We start from the raw sequence: 15,904 nt of genomic DNA, 5'->3' as shown, positions 1-15,904 counted from the left end.
GAACTGTGGAACAGATATATATATTTATTTATTTATATATACCATTTGCTATGGCGCAGCTTGGCCTGTAAGGCCCTTGCGCCAATAAACTCTAACAAACCAACCAACCTGTGCATTATCATTGGCCACCATGCTGAATTGAAAGCTCCTGAGATATCTAGGCTTAGTCCCAATACATATGGATGCATGGTTAAAAGTTCTTTAATTTTATTAGTGACCGAGAGGATTGCATCAGTAGTATCAGTTCCGATCCGAAAACCGTATTGTTTTTTATTAAAAAGTTTGCATATGAAGATACCAATTTAGTCTATTTAGGATCAACCTTTCCAGAACCTTTTCCATTATTGGCAACAATGAGATGTTTCTATAATCATCGGGTGACTTATTAGTATTATTTTTATTTTTTGGGATAAGTACCACTCTTGCTTTTTTCCATGCCTTAGGAAAAAATTGATATTTGAGACAGCAATTGTAAATTGTTTGCAGAATATCAGGACGATTTCTCCAGATTTTTATAATTATATCTGCCGAGATACCATCGAGGCCTGGGGCTTTCCTTGCCGCCAGTCTTCTGATTGCTTCATCAATCTCAGTGAAGGTAAAAGGTGGAGGACTAGTACCTGGTATGTATTCTTTTATGTTTGCCCTTATTCTCCTCTGTGTCATATTGTCCTGTAAGGGGTCATCCCCAGGGCATAGTGTTTCCATTAATAGTTCAATTGTTTCTTGTTTGTTTTTTGCTTTTCCATTCTTTCCTATGAGTCCTTCAAGGCAATGTGGGTTCTTAAGTTTATTAGCACAACACTTATAGATGAATCCCCACAGATCAGTGGAGGCAGAAGAGCAGAATTCCCTCCATGAGTTGATTTTAGCTTCTTTTATTGCCTTTGTATTTTGTTTGGTATTCCAGATATGTCTTTCTTAACCTATCTCTTTCAGCTTCCCTGCTTTTCTGGTATTTTTTCCTGTTGTGTTTATTGATTGTCCTCATATTCGCTAGTTCATCACTCCACCAAGGATTTTCTTTTTTGCTTGGTTTACTTATTTCAAAACTTTCGTCACATATTTTATTAATTTGTTTAATCTGTCTGTCAACAGTTAACATTGCAAAATTCCTATCACAAGGCGTTTGCCTTAAATCCAATTTATTATCCAGCATTGAAATGAAATAATCCCAATTGGCTCTTCTGGTATTATAAATTTTCGTACCATTAAAAGCAATATTGCCTGTTGTGCTTTCTATAAGGATTTCTATAGAGTTATGATCTGATAGTGTATATTGTATTACTTTCCAATCCTTAATAATGCCCAATAGACCTGTTGTAGTGCACATAATGTCTACCCATGAACACCCATTTGGGCCCTCAAAAGTGGGTGGTGAGTTGGGATCATTTATTACAATCATGTTATTACTTGTCAGGAATTCCTCCAATGCTTTGCCTCTATTGTCCAATTCACTGCCCCCAAGTAGGCGAGTGAGCATTGAAGTCCCCAGCAAAAATTATTTGACTGTCTTTGAAGTAGTCTTTGATGTCCTGTAGGACTTTTATTTCATTATAAATGTCTTTGTTGCCAGAGGAGTAAACACTTACTATTATTAAGCTGTGAACACCAAATTGTGTTTCCAAACAGACTATATTTTCTGTTGTGAACTGCCCATGATGAAACACTGCTATCCTATTATTTGGTATGACAATGGCTGCCCATGGAGTGTTCATTTGGTCTTGTAAAACAAGATGTCTATGCGGAATGCATGCCACTTTTCCATTAATACAGTACGGTTCTTGGATGATTGCCATGTCATATTCGTCGATGTCTACACAGAGTGTTGAGATTGCACTGATTGACTTTTGGAGGTTGAGTTGCAGTATTTTTAAACTATTAATTGTAGTTCCCATAGTCGGTTCGAGATGTTATTAAGTTTCTTATTCTTTTATATGATGGGCAGCATCTTTCAAAGGCATTGTGTTCACTATTTTTTTCCTTTTGTTGTGTACAGTTATTGCATTTTGGTTTGTTATTTCTGTAGGGACAATCCTTGAATCTATGCTGGCCAGTGCATTGGCTGCATACTTCCTGTTGGTCCTTGCAAGTCTTACTGGTATGGCCGAATTTACAGCATCTGTAACATTGTACTATAGAATAGTACTCTTCGGCTTGACATCTTACCCATTCAATATTTAGTTTCTTATTTATATTGACTATATTCAGTATTTCTGGTGTAACTTCTGCTATCCAGTTGTTTTTATCTTTCCTCTTTCCTCCAAATGCAAATCTAAGATTAAATTTTTCTATGAATTTATCTTTATCAAGATTAGTGTGTATCATTTCATTTTGGTCAAAAATGCAATTAATTATATCTTCCCTCACCAGGTGTTTTGGCACCATTTTTATTAATATCTTTGGCTTTCTTTTTTCAGGGATTATGGTTTTAAGATTTGCGGCTTTATCTTTAATTTCGTTTTCAATTATCTGTATTTTTTCCTGTTTTGAGACATCTATGGCGATCCCTCCTTTTTCTATTTTTCGGAAACCCTTTATTTCCACCTTGAGATGTAAAGGGTTGATTTTATCCTTAATAGTGTTTTTTGTATCTTTTGATCCAACATCTCCATTCTTTGGGTACACTAATAAGGTGCTATATTTATTGGTTCCTTTTGGATTTGTCAGTTTAGTTCTCTGTTTTACTATTTCACTATAAGAAAGTTTATGGTCGGCAATACCACCTTTATGCCCATTACAGTTAAGTGCTTCTTTCATGTCTAACATCTCTTCTTCCAGTCTTTTGGTAGCATTGAGTGTTTTGACAATATCGTCCTTAATATGAATATTTTCCATCTGTGCCTGTATTTTGGCCAGCCTACTATCAACCATGTCTACACATGTGGTTGTGTTACCATTATGGATTGTTTTAAGTGTCTCCCCAATTTTTGATACCTCTTCCTTGAGATTCTTCGTTGTGGCAATAATTTCCTTTATGTCTTCTTGTGTAGCTACGTTATCAAGTTGCTGTTGTAGATCCATTATCTTTTGGCTTGCTGTCTTCGGTTGACATGTTGATCAACCAACACTAATTAAAAGACCAAACTAACCAACAATCAGTACCCTGTAGTGTATGTGTTTAGCCTAAACCCTCCGCTGAAGAGAATCGTGTAACAGAGGAAACGTTAGTTTCAACAACACTGCACTGTCAGGTTGTCACCCAGCAATGCAGTGTGAAAAGATAGATAAAACTAATTAAAATACTTAAAATTAACTTAAGTACTACTTAAATGTAACACAAAAAACCAAGAAGGAAATCTTCACAACAATCCACAATAGTTCTAATACTAAATATCATAAATGACGTCATCCAAAACTCGATGTCCGTTAGAAACGACCATTAAAGCTGTTATGAAACAAGAGTTCATTATTTGTTGCCATGGAAACCACCTGTTCTGTTCAGTGGTAGAAGTTGAAATGTTTTAAAATCGCTGCTGTTTAAAAACTATTCGATGGATTGGTCTCAAAGTTGTTCAGGATGTAGCAAAACACACCCTTTGTAAAGTACTATATTTATTTTTCCGACTTTCCAACGATTATCGACACTACTGTGTGCCGGAAATAGCCGTTCCCTAACGGGTACTTTACGCGGATTCGCGTTAGTGTGCCAGGCCTGGACTTTAAGCGTGCACCGAATTAAATAATGACAAAGTTTGTCAATAACAAAAATCAAATATTTAATTAAACTTCTATTAAAAAACTCTATACAGTATTTAGTAAAAATCAAACAATAATTTATTCAATGAAACTCATCAACAAGCATCAATCCGACAAACTCAAATCAATCTATTTCTAACTTAATTCTATTCCCCTTTGGAATTCGACAAAAATCAAAGAATTAACTTATAAACAATAATTCTTATAAATTAAAGATCCTAATCGTCACCTCAATATAATAGGAACCTATTTCCTCAACTCTCAAGACTTTCTATAATCGTCGATCCACAAATCGAATAACTTCAAAATCCTATCGGACACCTCTCTCGTTCACTGCTACGGAGCTCACCAAAGCTCGTTGCTATCAGGAATTCACCTCGTTCGTTTTCACTTGAGTTAGAGGCTTTATAGTGTGAGGTGACGTCACAATTCTGAATGAGCTCACTCTCCTCATTTACATACTTATCTGTAACATTAAATTTTTCTTGTTTATCTGGCAGATCATTTTCCGACAATACTTCGCTAACCTTTCACATTATTCTTTAACAATTATCGGGATGCTTTATTCTTTTAAGGTTTAGCGATTCCTAACTGGGTTGTGGGGTCTCCCCCCCCCTTTTCGTCGGTGCGGACTTACTTTTTTCCGGTTGGGAAGCGCAAGTGTGCGCGAGTTTTTCTACGGCGCTTTTCTTTCGTCGGTGAGTTGGTTTTTCTTCTATTTTTAAGTTACTAAGGTGAATGGTGAGGAAACCTTCGTCTTAACTAAACATAAGCCCCAAACAAAATATAATGAAAGCAAAATAAAAGTAAAATAAAAATAAAGCTCAGACTTGGTTCCTTACACCTTTAGCTGATCGTACTAAAAGAAAATTGAAGTTCCGTTCCGGAAGCCCGATGCGGGCCGAAGAAGGTCAAACACAAATGTCCGAAAAACAAGATAACCAGTGGGCTAATCAAGCAGAAATTTGGCAATTATACTCACTGTAGGATAACTTGTCTTGAGTCGTCTTCCCTTCCGGTTTATCGGACCCGGTTCCTCCGGAAAATCGGTCTGAAGATCGTAAGTTTTCAAACTTAGTTTTCTTAAAAAATCTTTGGCCCACCGAGCCAAATGTAGTGTCTGTTGATTCACACTGAGACAAAGAAACCAGCTGTGCACAAAAAAACAGACAAAAAACTATTAATCCACCTGAAAACTCAGTTTAACCGAGAGCACGATTTGACACAACTTTCCACTATCAGGAACAGTCCACTATAGTAGATAGGAACATTTTTTTTTTTCATTTTGTCGGAACATTGTCTTTCGGACTCGGACTGTTCCCTTTTGCTAAATCTCTACACCGCATAGCTTCGTAGAGATGTTGGATACATTTAATCGAAAATAAAACTTATACATTTAAAATTCATTGCGCGACAATCAACTCTGTGTTTGTGGAGTGTATTATATACATGTAAGACACTTGTTCCTAGAGCTAGATACATAATTTATTGGTTATTACAGTTTACCTTCAGGTTGTAGTACATATTTACTATTCTTTGCATTATATTATAAAGTCTCTCGTTTATGATCTTGTTTGGTGGGGTAGGCCAGGTAAGGCCCTCATGGCAGCATTCTTGTCGTAGTTCGTGTCTAATGTTCTCCAGTCTGATGCAGTTGTACAGAAGATGCATCGGGTCTTCCAGGACGTCGCAGTTCGGCGAGGCGGCGTGTCCGTACTTGTGGAGATACCCGTTGAAGTTACCATGTTGACTTAAGAAGGTTGATGTGCGTTGGTCCAGTAACAGGTGGGTGCACCTCATCTGTTGGTTGACATCCGGTAGGAAGGCAAATAGTCCTCTTCCCTTCACAGACGTCTCCCAGGCCCGCTGCCAGACGGCACGGTGGTAGGCCTTACAGCGTTGTTTTAAACTGTTTCTTGCAATAAGATTGTAACTGTTTGTCGTGGCCTGACCGCTCGCTTCTTTGGCGATCTTGTCGGCAGTTTTATTGCTGGGGTGGCCGGCGTGGGCCTTTACCCAGCAGAAGGAATATCGATTGTTTTTTGAGTTATTGAGCAAAGTGTTCCAGATGGCTTGCACCAGTGGACTCTTATTGTTTACGTCCTTGATGGCTTCAATGGCAGATCTGCTGTCTGTGCAGATGTCGATGTCTGTTTGGTGGAAATGGCTGTTTGCCCATTTTAGGGCCTTCCAGATGGCGAACAACTTTGCTTGGTAGTTGTTGCATACCGTCTTTAGTTTTTAGGTTTGACTGTAAATGTGGCGATTTCCGTTGTAGTACGCCAGCGCCGCCCCCATGCCGGAGGGGCTGCTGGATCCATCTGTGTATATACGGCTGCTCTTGTTGGTTGAATATATCCTTTCGTTGATAGTTGGTATGTCCCTGTTGGTCAAGCAGTGGGCCGCCGCGACCTTGGGCTCCAGAACCGCATTACCCATTGCTAGGTATGCTGGTATCTTGTTTTCGGTCCTTAGTAGGTGTAGGTCCATGTTTAGGTTGACTTCCTGGTCTAGTGGTAGAACGCCCGCCAGGACATGGAGGGCGTCATTTGAAATGGTCCTGTACGCTCTGGTCACTCTTAAAAGAATTTTCCTCTGTATGGTGTGTACTTTTCTCTTAATATGGGTATGGGTTGATTTTTCTCCCCATGCACTCGCCCCATAGGTTACCATTGGAACAATGGCACCTTGGTATATAGTCTTTAGTGCGGGGCCTGACAGGCCCCAGTCCCTTCTTGCCACTTTGGTGAACCAGGCGAAGAGGTTACTAGTCTTCTCAACAAGGTTGACTAAGTGGGGTAGCCAACTCAAGTTATCGTCGATTGTAACACCGAGGTACACAAACGACAGGGTGATATTAATTTGGGCACCGTTCAGGTGGAACTTTGGATGCCGTTTAGCAACGTTGTGTTTCGTAATGACGATGGCATTAGTCTTGTTGGGGTTGAAATCTAGCCTGTTGGACTGACCCCAGTTATAGATCTTCTGGAGGGTACGGTTGACTTCTTTCTCCAACTTGGCTCTGCTGTCGGCAGAGATGATTATTAATACGTCGTCGGCGTATGCCGTAGTATGTATATCCTTTAGAAATCCTTGACATCGGAGATCATCTAAGAGAATGCTCCAGAGGAGCGGGCCTGAGCAAGACCCTTGCGGGCAATCCACGGTAACGGGTTTTTGGATGGTGTCCGCTCCATAGGTAATGGAGGTGGATCTGTTGGTGAAATAGTCACACAGCACCATATAGATATTGTTTGGGCACTCTCTTTCCTCCAGTCTTGTTAGTAGGAGTGGCCACCATGCGTTATCAAAGGCGCCTTGGATGTCCAGCCCGATGGTGGTCGTCCAGGCGGCTGTTGTTTTCTGGGTTTTTAGACAGTTAGCCACCCGATGGATGGCGTCTTCGGCACTGAGGCCCTCTCTAAAGCCGTACTGCGTGTTGTGCAGCGGCTTGGCCTTATTTAGCCACTCCGTGAGCCTATTTGTTATAAGACAGTCCAGGAGCTTGCCTAGGGTTGGGATTAGGCAGATAGGCCTGTAGCTTTTGGTATGGGTTGATGTCTTTTCCTTTACCCTTGTATATAGGGACCACCTTGGCTCTCTTCCAGTAGCTTGGGAAGATGCCGAACTTTAGGCAGCAGTTACATAGGGCTTGAAAGATCCCAGGAATCTTTTCATTCAATTTCTCTATTAACTCGACGGTTATACCGTCGTGGCCAGGGGCTTTGCCTTTCTTGAACTTGGCTATCGCCCAGTTTATCTCATTTTGGGAGAAGGCGGGTGAGTCAGTGCCCGTAGAGTAGTGCCAAAGATTCCTTCGTATTTCTGCCTGGTAGAGGTTGTCCTCGTTGTTGTTGTCATCTTTGAAAAACTCGTTGATTAAGAGCTTTAAACTTCCTGTGGCACTCAGAGCCCGTTCTCCCGCTTTGTTCTTTAGATCAGTAAGCTGGAACTTTCTCTTTAGTTTGTTTGTGCCGATTTTGTACAGCACATTCCATGGATCGGCGGAGGAGCGGGTACAAAAGTCCTCCCAGCTATTTTTCTTGGCCAGCTTTATGAGGTCCTTGTACCTCCCCTGCTCCTCAAAGTATGCTGTCTTTAGGTAGCCCCTTTCTGTGGGGTCCTTGCACTTTTGATATCTCCTCCTCCTTGCCTTGACCTTATTTTTCATGGCTTGCAGCTCGCCATTCCACCAACGTACTACCTTGTCCTTCTCCTTATAAAGCGGGATACTACTCGCGATAGTATCGGTAAGGTGGTGGAGGAAGGCATTGGTGTGATCAATCGCTTCGTGCGTGGAGGTGATAGCATCGAAGCTGTAATTCTTACTGTTAATGGCATTTGTAATCCTGTCCCAGTTGGCCAGGCGGAGGTTATACCTTTTTATGTTGTCTTTTGGCTGGCTGTGGTTAGTAACTTGGTACGATAGGTACTGATGGTCTGAGAGAGTGGTTTCGTCCAGTACTGACCAGTTCTTGGTATGGTGTATTGCATACTTGTTGCATATGGTTACGTCCACATTTGACATCCCATTGCTACTTTCGAAAGTTGGGAGGTTGCCTGGCTCATTCAGGAAGTATGACTCCTCCTCGCTGGCGAATGCCTCGAGCATATCACCCCTATCGTCCGACTCCTCGTCGAACCAAACGAAGGAGTGAGCATTAAAGTCACCACCTATAAGGATATTGTGGGTATGGTTTTATTTGTCGATGACCTCCTCCATGGTGTGGAGGGCGGTTTCCCTCATTCATGGGCACATACATACTACCGATGATCCAGTGCTGGCTGGCACTGTTTATCTCGATATATGTTTGGTAAGCATTGCTGTATTTCGTTATTAGCAGACAGTTCAGGTTTGGGTCTAAAATACCTATCATAGACCATGGGACACCTTCCCTGCAATAGTAGAGTTGTTTCATGCTGAGGGGCCAGCCGTATGGCTTGCCCTCCCACTGATAGGGTACCTGGATGAGGAGGACGCTCGCACTCCCCGTAGCGGCAGCGACAAGTTGTGAAACTGCCGCTACCCCTCTGCCCAGGTTTACCTGCCAAAAGTTGATGTTGATGTTGGTATTGTTGTTTTCCTGGCTGTCTTCTTGATGGTTGTTGTGACTATCCATAATTGGTTTTGGCTTGTGTGTTCTTTATGATTTTGATTCGTTCTGTGCAGGTATTTTCTGGTTGGCACGGTGGGCGAAGTTGGAGGCCTTGTTTCTTATGCAGTTGATGCAACTGGGTGAAGTGCTTTTATTCTTGCATTCGGAGTACCTGTGGTCTCCGCCACAGTGGTTACAGTAGGCTCTTTCACTCGAGCACTCCTTTGCATAGTGTCCGTATTTACAGCACCTGTAGCACTGTACTATGTTGAAGTACTCCTTTACATTACAGCGTACCCAGTCTATGTACAGCTTTTTCTGTTTAGTCATCAGCTTTTTCAGCTGGGGAGTGACTTCACAGACCCAGTGATTTACCTCAGGTTTCTTGCCCCATTTGTACCTAACCTGAATCTGCTTTTTGAACTCTTCATAGTTGTTGTATTGTTCAGCTATCTTGGTGTTTTGCTGGTGGATGGCTTCCACTAACGTCTCCTTATTTAGTTAGGCAGGGACGTTGTATATTGCAATTTTTGGCAGGGTTATCTTGGGTTCCCTTGCCTTCAGATTATGTATTTTTTGTATCTCTTCTATTAATTTTTTTCCGTTGCCTTGCTTCTCTAGTTCCACTAGGAGAGTGTTGTTTCTCACTTTTCTGACTTTAGAGATGCCTATTTTTAGTTGTTTTGGGTTCAGATGTTGTTTGATCCGCCGTTTAATGGTCGCGGCAGTTTCACTAGTGTCATTGCTTTCGATGAGTATAACAGCACCGTTGCCACTTGTCCTACTGACTGTAGGTCCCGCCTTTGCCACAGCAGCGTAGGTGGGTATGGGTGGAGCGGCTTTACTGGCCTCAAGAAGCTGGTCCAGCTTCGAGGATATAGCGGTGATCTCGGTATTCACCGGCTTTTTAGTGCTCTTGTAGATGTTGATCATTCTATCAAAGAACTCCAGTATACTTCTGGAGTGTGTTTTAGTACTGAATTTTGAGTTCGGGTTTTCCTCCATATATTGCTCGAGTTGATCCCGAATGGAGAAGATCTCAACCAGCCCAGCCTCTGGTTGGCGCATTGACTGTTCGCTGGGTTCTCCCTCCTTGCACATAGCAGAGCTGAAGTGAAGGTGAAGAGGAAGAAAGAATAAAGTGGCACTGAAAAGTGTTTTTTAAAAGCTGCTGTTAGTAACCTTAAAGACGGGGAAACAGGGCCACCACGTGAAGGTCAGCAGCTGGAGACTAAGCAAGCAGTGTATTAGCGAGTAAAATTACTAGCATCTAGATGACACTGGAAATGAAAAACTCGTGATAGCTTCGAAAGATCTGTTTGAAAAGGCTCACTATGGTCGCACACAAATCGCTTAGGGTCTCGGCCCCAGTAGATAGGAACAATCGTCCCAGACAGTCCAAACATTCTCATTTACTGCGCCTACCTTTAAAGGTTTATCAGTGGAATAATACCCTAACTTATTTAACCATCCTACAATAACTACAAATACCATAATAATTAATACCATAATAAAATAACACAAATACCATTTAAATAATTTTAAAACTGGACAAAAATTTTTAAAATAATCCCAAAAATAAATATAATTACAACAGCTCATATAAATTCTTACAATAAAACTCCTAAATCACAAATCTAAAAAGAGTGTAGATATAAAACAAAAATATTAAACTATATAACTAAAACACTATAAAAAATATATATTAAGACCTTAACAAACGCCTTTCCATCCTCATTTTTAACATTAATTTTAAATCCATAAAAACTTGTTCATACGTGCGCCGATGACTTACTAATTTAAAATAATCCCCTGTTTCTATTAGCAGATCAACCTGACTTCTCAAGTTTGTCAACAGTGGACAATCAAATATAAAATGGTCTAAAGAATCTTCTACTCCACATTCACAATAAACATTAGACACTAACCCAAATGAAAAAAGCTTTTGACGGAAATCTCCATGTCCCATCAGTATCTGGGACAGATAAAAATCCGGCTCAACCCACGAGGCCCTCAACCGCTGCTGCACAGTAGGAAAAAACTTATACGTCACTCTACCCCAATATTCAGATACCCACCTATCATTCCAAATATTATAAAGCTCTTTTTTCATCCTATTTAATATATCTTTCCTATTATAATTAAGATTACCTGCCTTATACTGGAAGGAGCCCACATCAAAGGATCTACCAATCTTACTAAATACCTATAGTAAGCGTATTTGACCTCAAGATCCAATGGCAGCAAGCCCAAAATAACTTGAAGGGCGGGGGTAGAAGCAGTACGATAGGCTTTCGACATCATAATAAAAACAGTCCGTTGAGCTTGATTCAACCTTTTAATCTGAAGGGCCCCAGCCCGTCACCCAACACACCAGCCGCGTAAGTAATCATAGGCACAAAGAGAGCATAATACAGATACCGCAAAGTGGGCAGCAAGATTGCAAAGACATAGAGTACAGAAAATTTTTTATCAAAGTACTCTGTTAAACTATTTTTCTTTATGAAGGTTTCCGCCAATTGGATTACCCGATCGAATTGTGTCAATATGTATGAGGAATGACACGCAACTCCCAGCTTAGCATTTGGATTGTCCAGAGAATATTTTTTAAATTTCTCAATAATGTCATTGGCATTATCATGAAAAAGTTTTAATTCTGATTCCATTCCAATCATTACAGACATCAATATAATCAAAATAAATCTATTGTTCTGAAAGCGTGCTCAACGTCTTCCTCTTCTTTAGAGGAGTCCAAAAATATATAATATTACCAGTAAATTATTATTATAAAACGAGAAAAACGTAACTTCCGTTGAAAGTTCCAGAAGCTTCGAAAACAAAGAGGTTACTATGGAGATGATCAGTGAAGAATGAATGTTGAAAAGTTCAAAATTACTAGAATTATAATATTTTAAAAACTATGAACGTAAGAGTGTGAAATTTGCAGGATAATTGACATTTCATATTTTCTAAGAAATGATCAAACATTTTTTTTAGAAATAACCAGCTGGATGCCCGTGACAACCCAATGAAAATATACTGGAAGTATGCAATATCTCCTTAAATATTGGGCCAAAAATCTTGAAATATAGAAAGTGTACTCACGTAATAGGTGCGAATAAGTATCCTCGTTAATTTTTGATTAATCGGTTTCAATGTTCTGAAAATCAGATCTGATAATTCACAATTTCCAAAAACGGATAACTTCGAGAAGAATGGTCCAATTTTTTAAAACTTGATAAATTCTTAATCCTTGCGATAAATAATTTTCAAAAATATATAACACTGTGAACAAAAAATAAGAATTTCAACAAAGAACTCAATTTGAAAACAGAGCAAAAATTTATGCATACATTCACTCAGCTTAGTTTAGCGCCCTCTCCAGTAGATAAGGACATTCATTCATTCATTCATTCATTAGTTTAATTGTACATTTAAAACAAGGTACAAAGTCCTGCCCCACAGTGAGCATTACAGGAACATATCCGTTACATAGTTCCACTGAGTTACAGTATGCACTAATGAACAAAGCAAAGTGAAAAGAAAAATTTAAAAAAAATAAATAAATAAATAAATAAAAATAAAAACACAATGACAATAAAAGACCCGAACAAAATATGCAGCAGCATGCTGCAGCATATAACAGATTGCTTATCTGCAGGAATGTTTTTGCAAATGAAGGTCGCAGTAAATACAATAATTCTGACAAAGTGTTTAACAGAATTTATCCCGTGCAGAAAATTAGTAAGACAAAGATTTGAGAATCCTATGAATCCATATATAATATGCGTACAAGTAAAAAAAAACGAAGTCCACACAAAGTCAGCAAACACAAATGTATATAGAGAAGTGATGATCTGCTTGTATTAGTTGTTGTGCTAAGGAGCAGAGGTAGCACTATGAATTAAACAATTTGTGTCCTGTAAAGGATTCCATAATTATTAAGGTAAGTAGTCAGCTGTCTTAATATATAAGGCTTTTGCTTTAATGTAGAGTGGACACTCCTTATCCAGTGTGTTATGTTCATGTTTATCTAGGCCACTCCTCAAACAATTAGCACATTTAGGCTTTTCACTTTTCTTTGTACAGTCAGATGTCAAGGTCACTGTTTAATTGCATTGAGCAGAATGTTGTCCTAGATATTTAACAATCAGTTTTGTCAGAACTGTTTACTTTTAATTCCTTTGTTATAAATTATTTCCACTTCGGTTATGAAATTGCTTTTATCACGTATTAAATCGAATTGTTTTAAATGATACTTTTACGAAGTTTATGAATTAAAATTGCTATGACAATCAAACATGTTTTCATATTTCTACATCTTTATTATATATATATATTACTAAAACATATTGCCGTCTTATAAACAGATCTTATTGTATTCGACTTGTTTTTTTTTATTACATTGTCTTTATATTATATTCGAATTGACCAGTTTACAACTTGTATTCACGGATCACATTATATTTCATTTGTTTAATTCTATACTACTTGTAATTATGTAAAAAGTAATTTTATATCCTTACATATAATTTCCGTTTCTGTTTTGTCTCATTTAAGGTGTTTAATTATTATTGCTATAATGCGACCTAACGTAGGAATGGCGCCTTCCCGGCCATCACATATAATTTCTACGAGAAAGCCATCATTGCAGGCGTCAGGTTGCTGGTGGGAAATATGCCATTCAGGAACCATTTTCGACACATTACATACAAAGAACATATACACAGTTTTTTTAAACTGCGAAGGAATACTTCTTTTTAAATAATCAAAAGCTATACATGTTTCTACGCGTGATTTCGAAAGAAGCCTTGTAATGAAGGGATTAAACTATTGCAAACAATCGGATGATTTTTTTTACAGAATGAAAATAATTATTTTAAATGGCATAATTAAAAACGATACAGTGCATTCTCGCCATCAACTACTTTTATGAGTAGACTCGAGGAACACACGATTTTTAATCTTCACGAGTGTCAAACCACGTAACAATTCCACTTTTTTTACCAAACTAAACGAGTTTAACTGCAAAGGTGATATTCATCACCTGTTTCCACACCTACGTTTGTCTCCGCATCAATTTTTCCTTCTGAATATGATTTCCCCTCCCATTTTCGCGCCTTTCTTATTTATTGATTAAGTCCTGCAAGTTCAGAGACAAGACAAGAAGTATATTGGTTTGTTATCGTCCAATAAAACATTGGAAATTTCCTTGCACGTGATTTGTTAAAATCCACAGTGCGTTCTACTTCATTGGACATTCTTGTAGGTTACACCCTACATAACGCGTATTGGGCGTGATTCCTTTCTGAACTATGTCACAATCGCGAATCAGAGATAACAAAACTACTTTAGCGACCAATCCACCAGCAATGCAGCTAAATCTAACATAAGCGTTTTAATAACTGTTATAACGTTTAATTGTGCAAAGTTATCACGAGTTGTTCGAAAACCACACAGATTACATATGACTAATAGGTTTTATTTACAATACTCTATTTACAAAAAAAAAGTCTATTTACAAAAAAATTTACAATCTATTTACAAAACCAGGAGGAACACAAAACTGTGCACGAAATTAGCAATGTTCTACACATATCACCGATAATTGTCTCTTGCATAATTAAACTGCATCGGGAGACTAATTCCTTGTCTACAAAGAAGTCGCCGGGTCCACCCACGAGTACGACTGCACAAGATGATGCTCAGCTGACGATAGGGTCCGTCCGTATCCTTACTCTGGGAGAGGGTTAGTATCCTGACCAATAGCCAGCTAAGTTCGCGACCTTATTCAGGTGATCAGGCATACTTGCCACAACAGTTTCACAAAGTATGCCTGATCGTAGGTTCTCCCAACGACCTTGGACGACTTGCCAAAGGTCGCTGGGAGTCGACGCCTGAATAGGTTCGCGAACTAGCACGCTCCAGATGTTTTCTATTGGGTTCATATCAACCCCTCTCCCAGGCCACCGCATGTCCTGCACCTGAGAATGCGCTTGTATCCAGTCCGTCGTTATTTTGGCTGTATGGACCGGGGAGCGGTCATGGACGAACCAGAATGGCTCTTCGCCGTACAGGGCCGCTACCGATGGTACCAGCACGTCTTCCAAAATTTCGACGTACTGTACGGCGTTCAGGTTTCCGTCGACCATGACCAACTCTCCCAGCCCTGCGGCACTCATCCAACCCCAGACACCTGCAAACAGAAAAGTCCACATTCAGGTTGTTCTGTATAACACATGAAAATTCTGGTTTAAAACAACAAATTAATAGCCTGCAAGGCTCATGACAAATACACAAATTATGAATACTCACATAACGAAAATCGACCGCTTCGTTGGGTGCGCCACACGTATTGTTCGTCGTACCGTGTGGAAGGCGGGCGACGCACCCAAACGGTCCCGGTACTCTCGGAGCAGAAGACCTTCTCGTCCGAAAAGATGACAGCCGACCACTGGTCGGCTGTCCAATTGATGTGGTCTTCTGCAAACCGGAGCCGGTCAAGTTTATTGGCTGGGGTCAGGTTTTGTTTTTGTGCCGCTCTTCTTCCAAACAACTTGTTTTCTCTCAACCTATTAATGAAATAAATATATATGTAATATCCTGCTTTCTACATTTCTGTATATGCAAGAACATGTTACTAATGTATTCGAAGGACTTGTGACTACTATCATACAAATGTTACATACCGTCTTTTGACAGTGTCCTTTGACACATTCAGGTGCAGTTGCTCTCGGAGCATGGTGGAGGTAGCGAACGGATCCGCCCGACTGGTCGACGCCAGCTGAGCATCTTGTTCTGCAGTCGTACTCCTGGGTCGGCCCGTCGACTTCTTTGGAGACAGGGAATTCGTCTCTCGATACAGCTTAATTATTCGAGAGACAGTTCTCGGTGATATGTGAAGAATGTTGCTAATTTCGGCGACAGTTTTGTGTTCCTGGTTATGACGTATTACTAACTCTCTGATATCCTTACTAACAGGTTTCGGCATTGCAAACGAATTACGCCAGGACGGTTGCAACGCCTTTATATACTTGTCGCACCGGATATGAATGCGACTGTAATGGTAGGTAGGTGCGGACCTACAAATTACCATGTCTGCATGCAGA

General features: G+C 39.8%; 2 protein-coding genes across 2 annotated transcripts; both read right to left on the bottom strand.

Moving 5' to 3' along the window:
- Positions 1-4,652: 4,652 nt before the first annotated feature.
- LOC111642715 lies at positions 4,653-6,942 on the bottom strand. Its single transcript, XM_023389094.1, has 3 exons — positions 6,033-6,942; positions 5,206-5,849; positions 4,653-4,850 (listed from the first exon to the last, which is right to left on the bottom strand). The coding sequence occupies exons 1-3, from the start codon at positions 6,940-6,942 to the stop codon at positions 4,653-4,655; spliced, it is 1,752 nt and encodes a 583-aa protein (XP_023244862.1).
- A 1,901-nt stretch (positions 6,943-8,843) lies between these two features.
- On the bottom strand, positions 8,844-9,728 carry LOC111642714. The gene is made up of 2 exons (XM_023389092.1): positions 9,354-9,728; positions 8,844-9,287 (listed from the first exon to the last, which is right to left on the bottom strand). Exons 1-2 carry the CDS (start codon positions 9,726-9,728, stop codon positions 8,844-8,846), a joined length of 819 nt encoding a protein of 272 aa, XP_023244860.1.
- Positions 9,729-15,904: the final 6,176 nt, after the last annotated feature.

This window comes from Centruroides sculpturatus, unplaced genomic scaffold (assembly GCF_000671375.1).
Source record: "Centruroides sculpturatus isolate CEXI.00-Female unplaced genomic scaffold, Cexi_2.0 scaffold1760, whole genome shotgun sequence".
Lineage (NCBI taxonomy): Eukaryota > Metazoa > Arthropoda > Arachnida > Scorpiones > Buthidae > Centruroides > Centruroides sculpturatus.
Note: the sequence above shows the minus strand (reverse complement) of the source record. Positions and strands in the feature narration are given on the sequence as shown.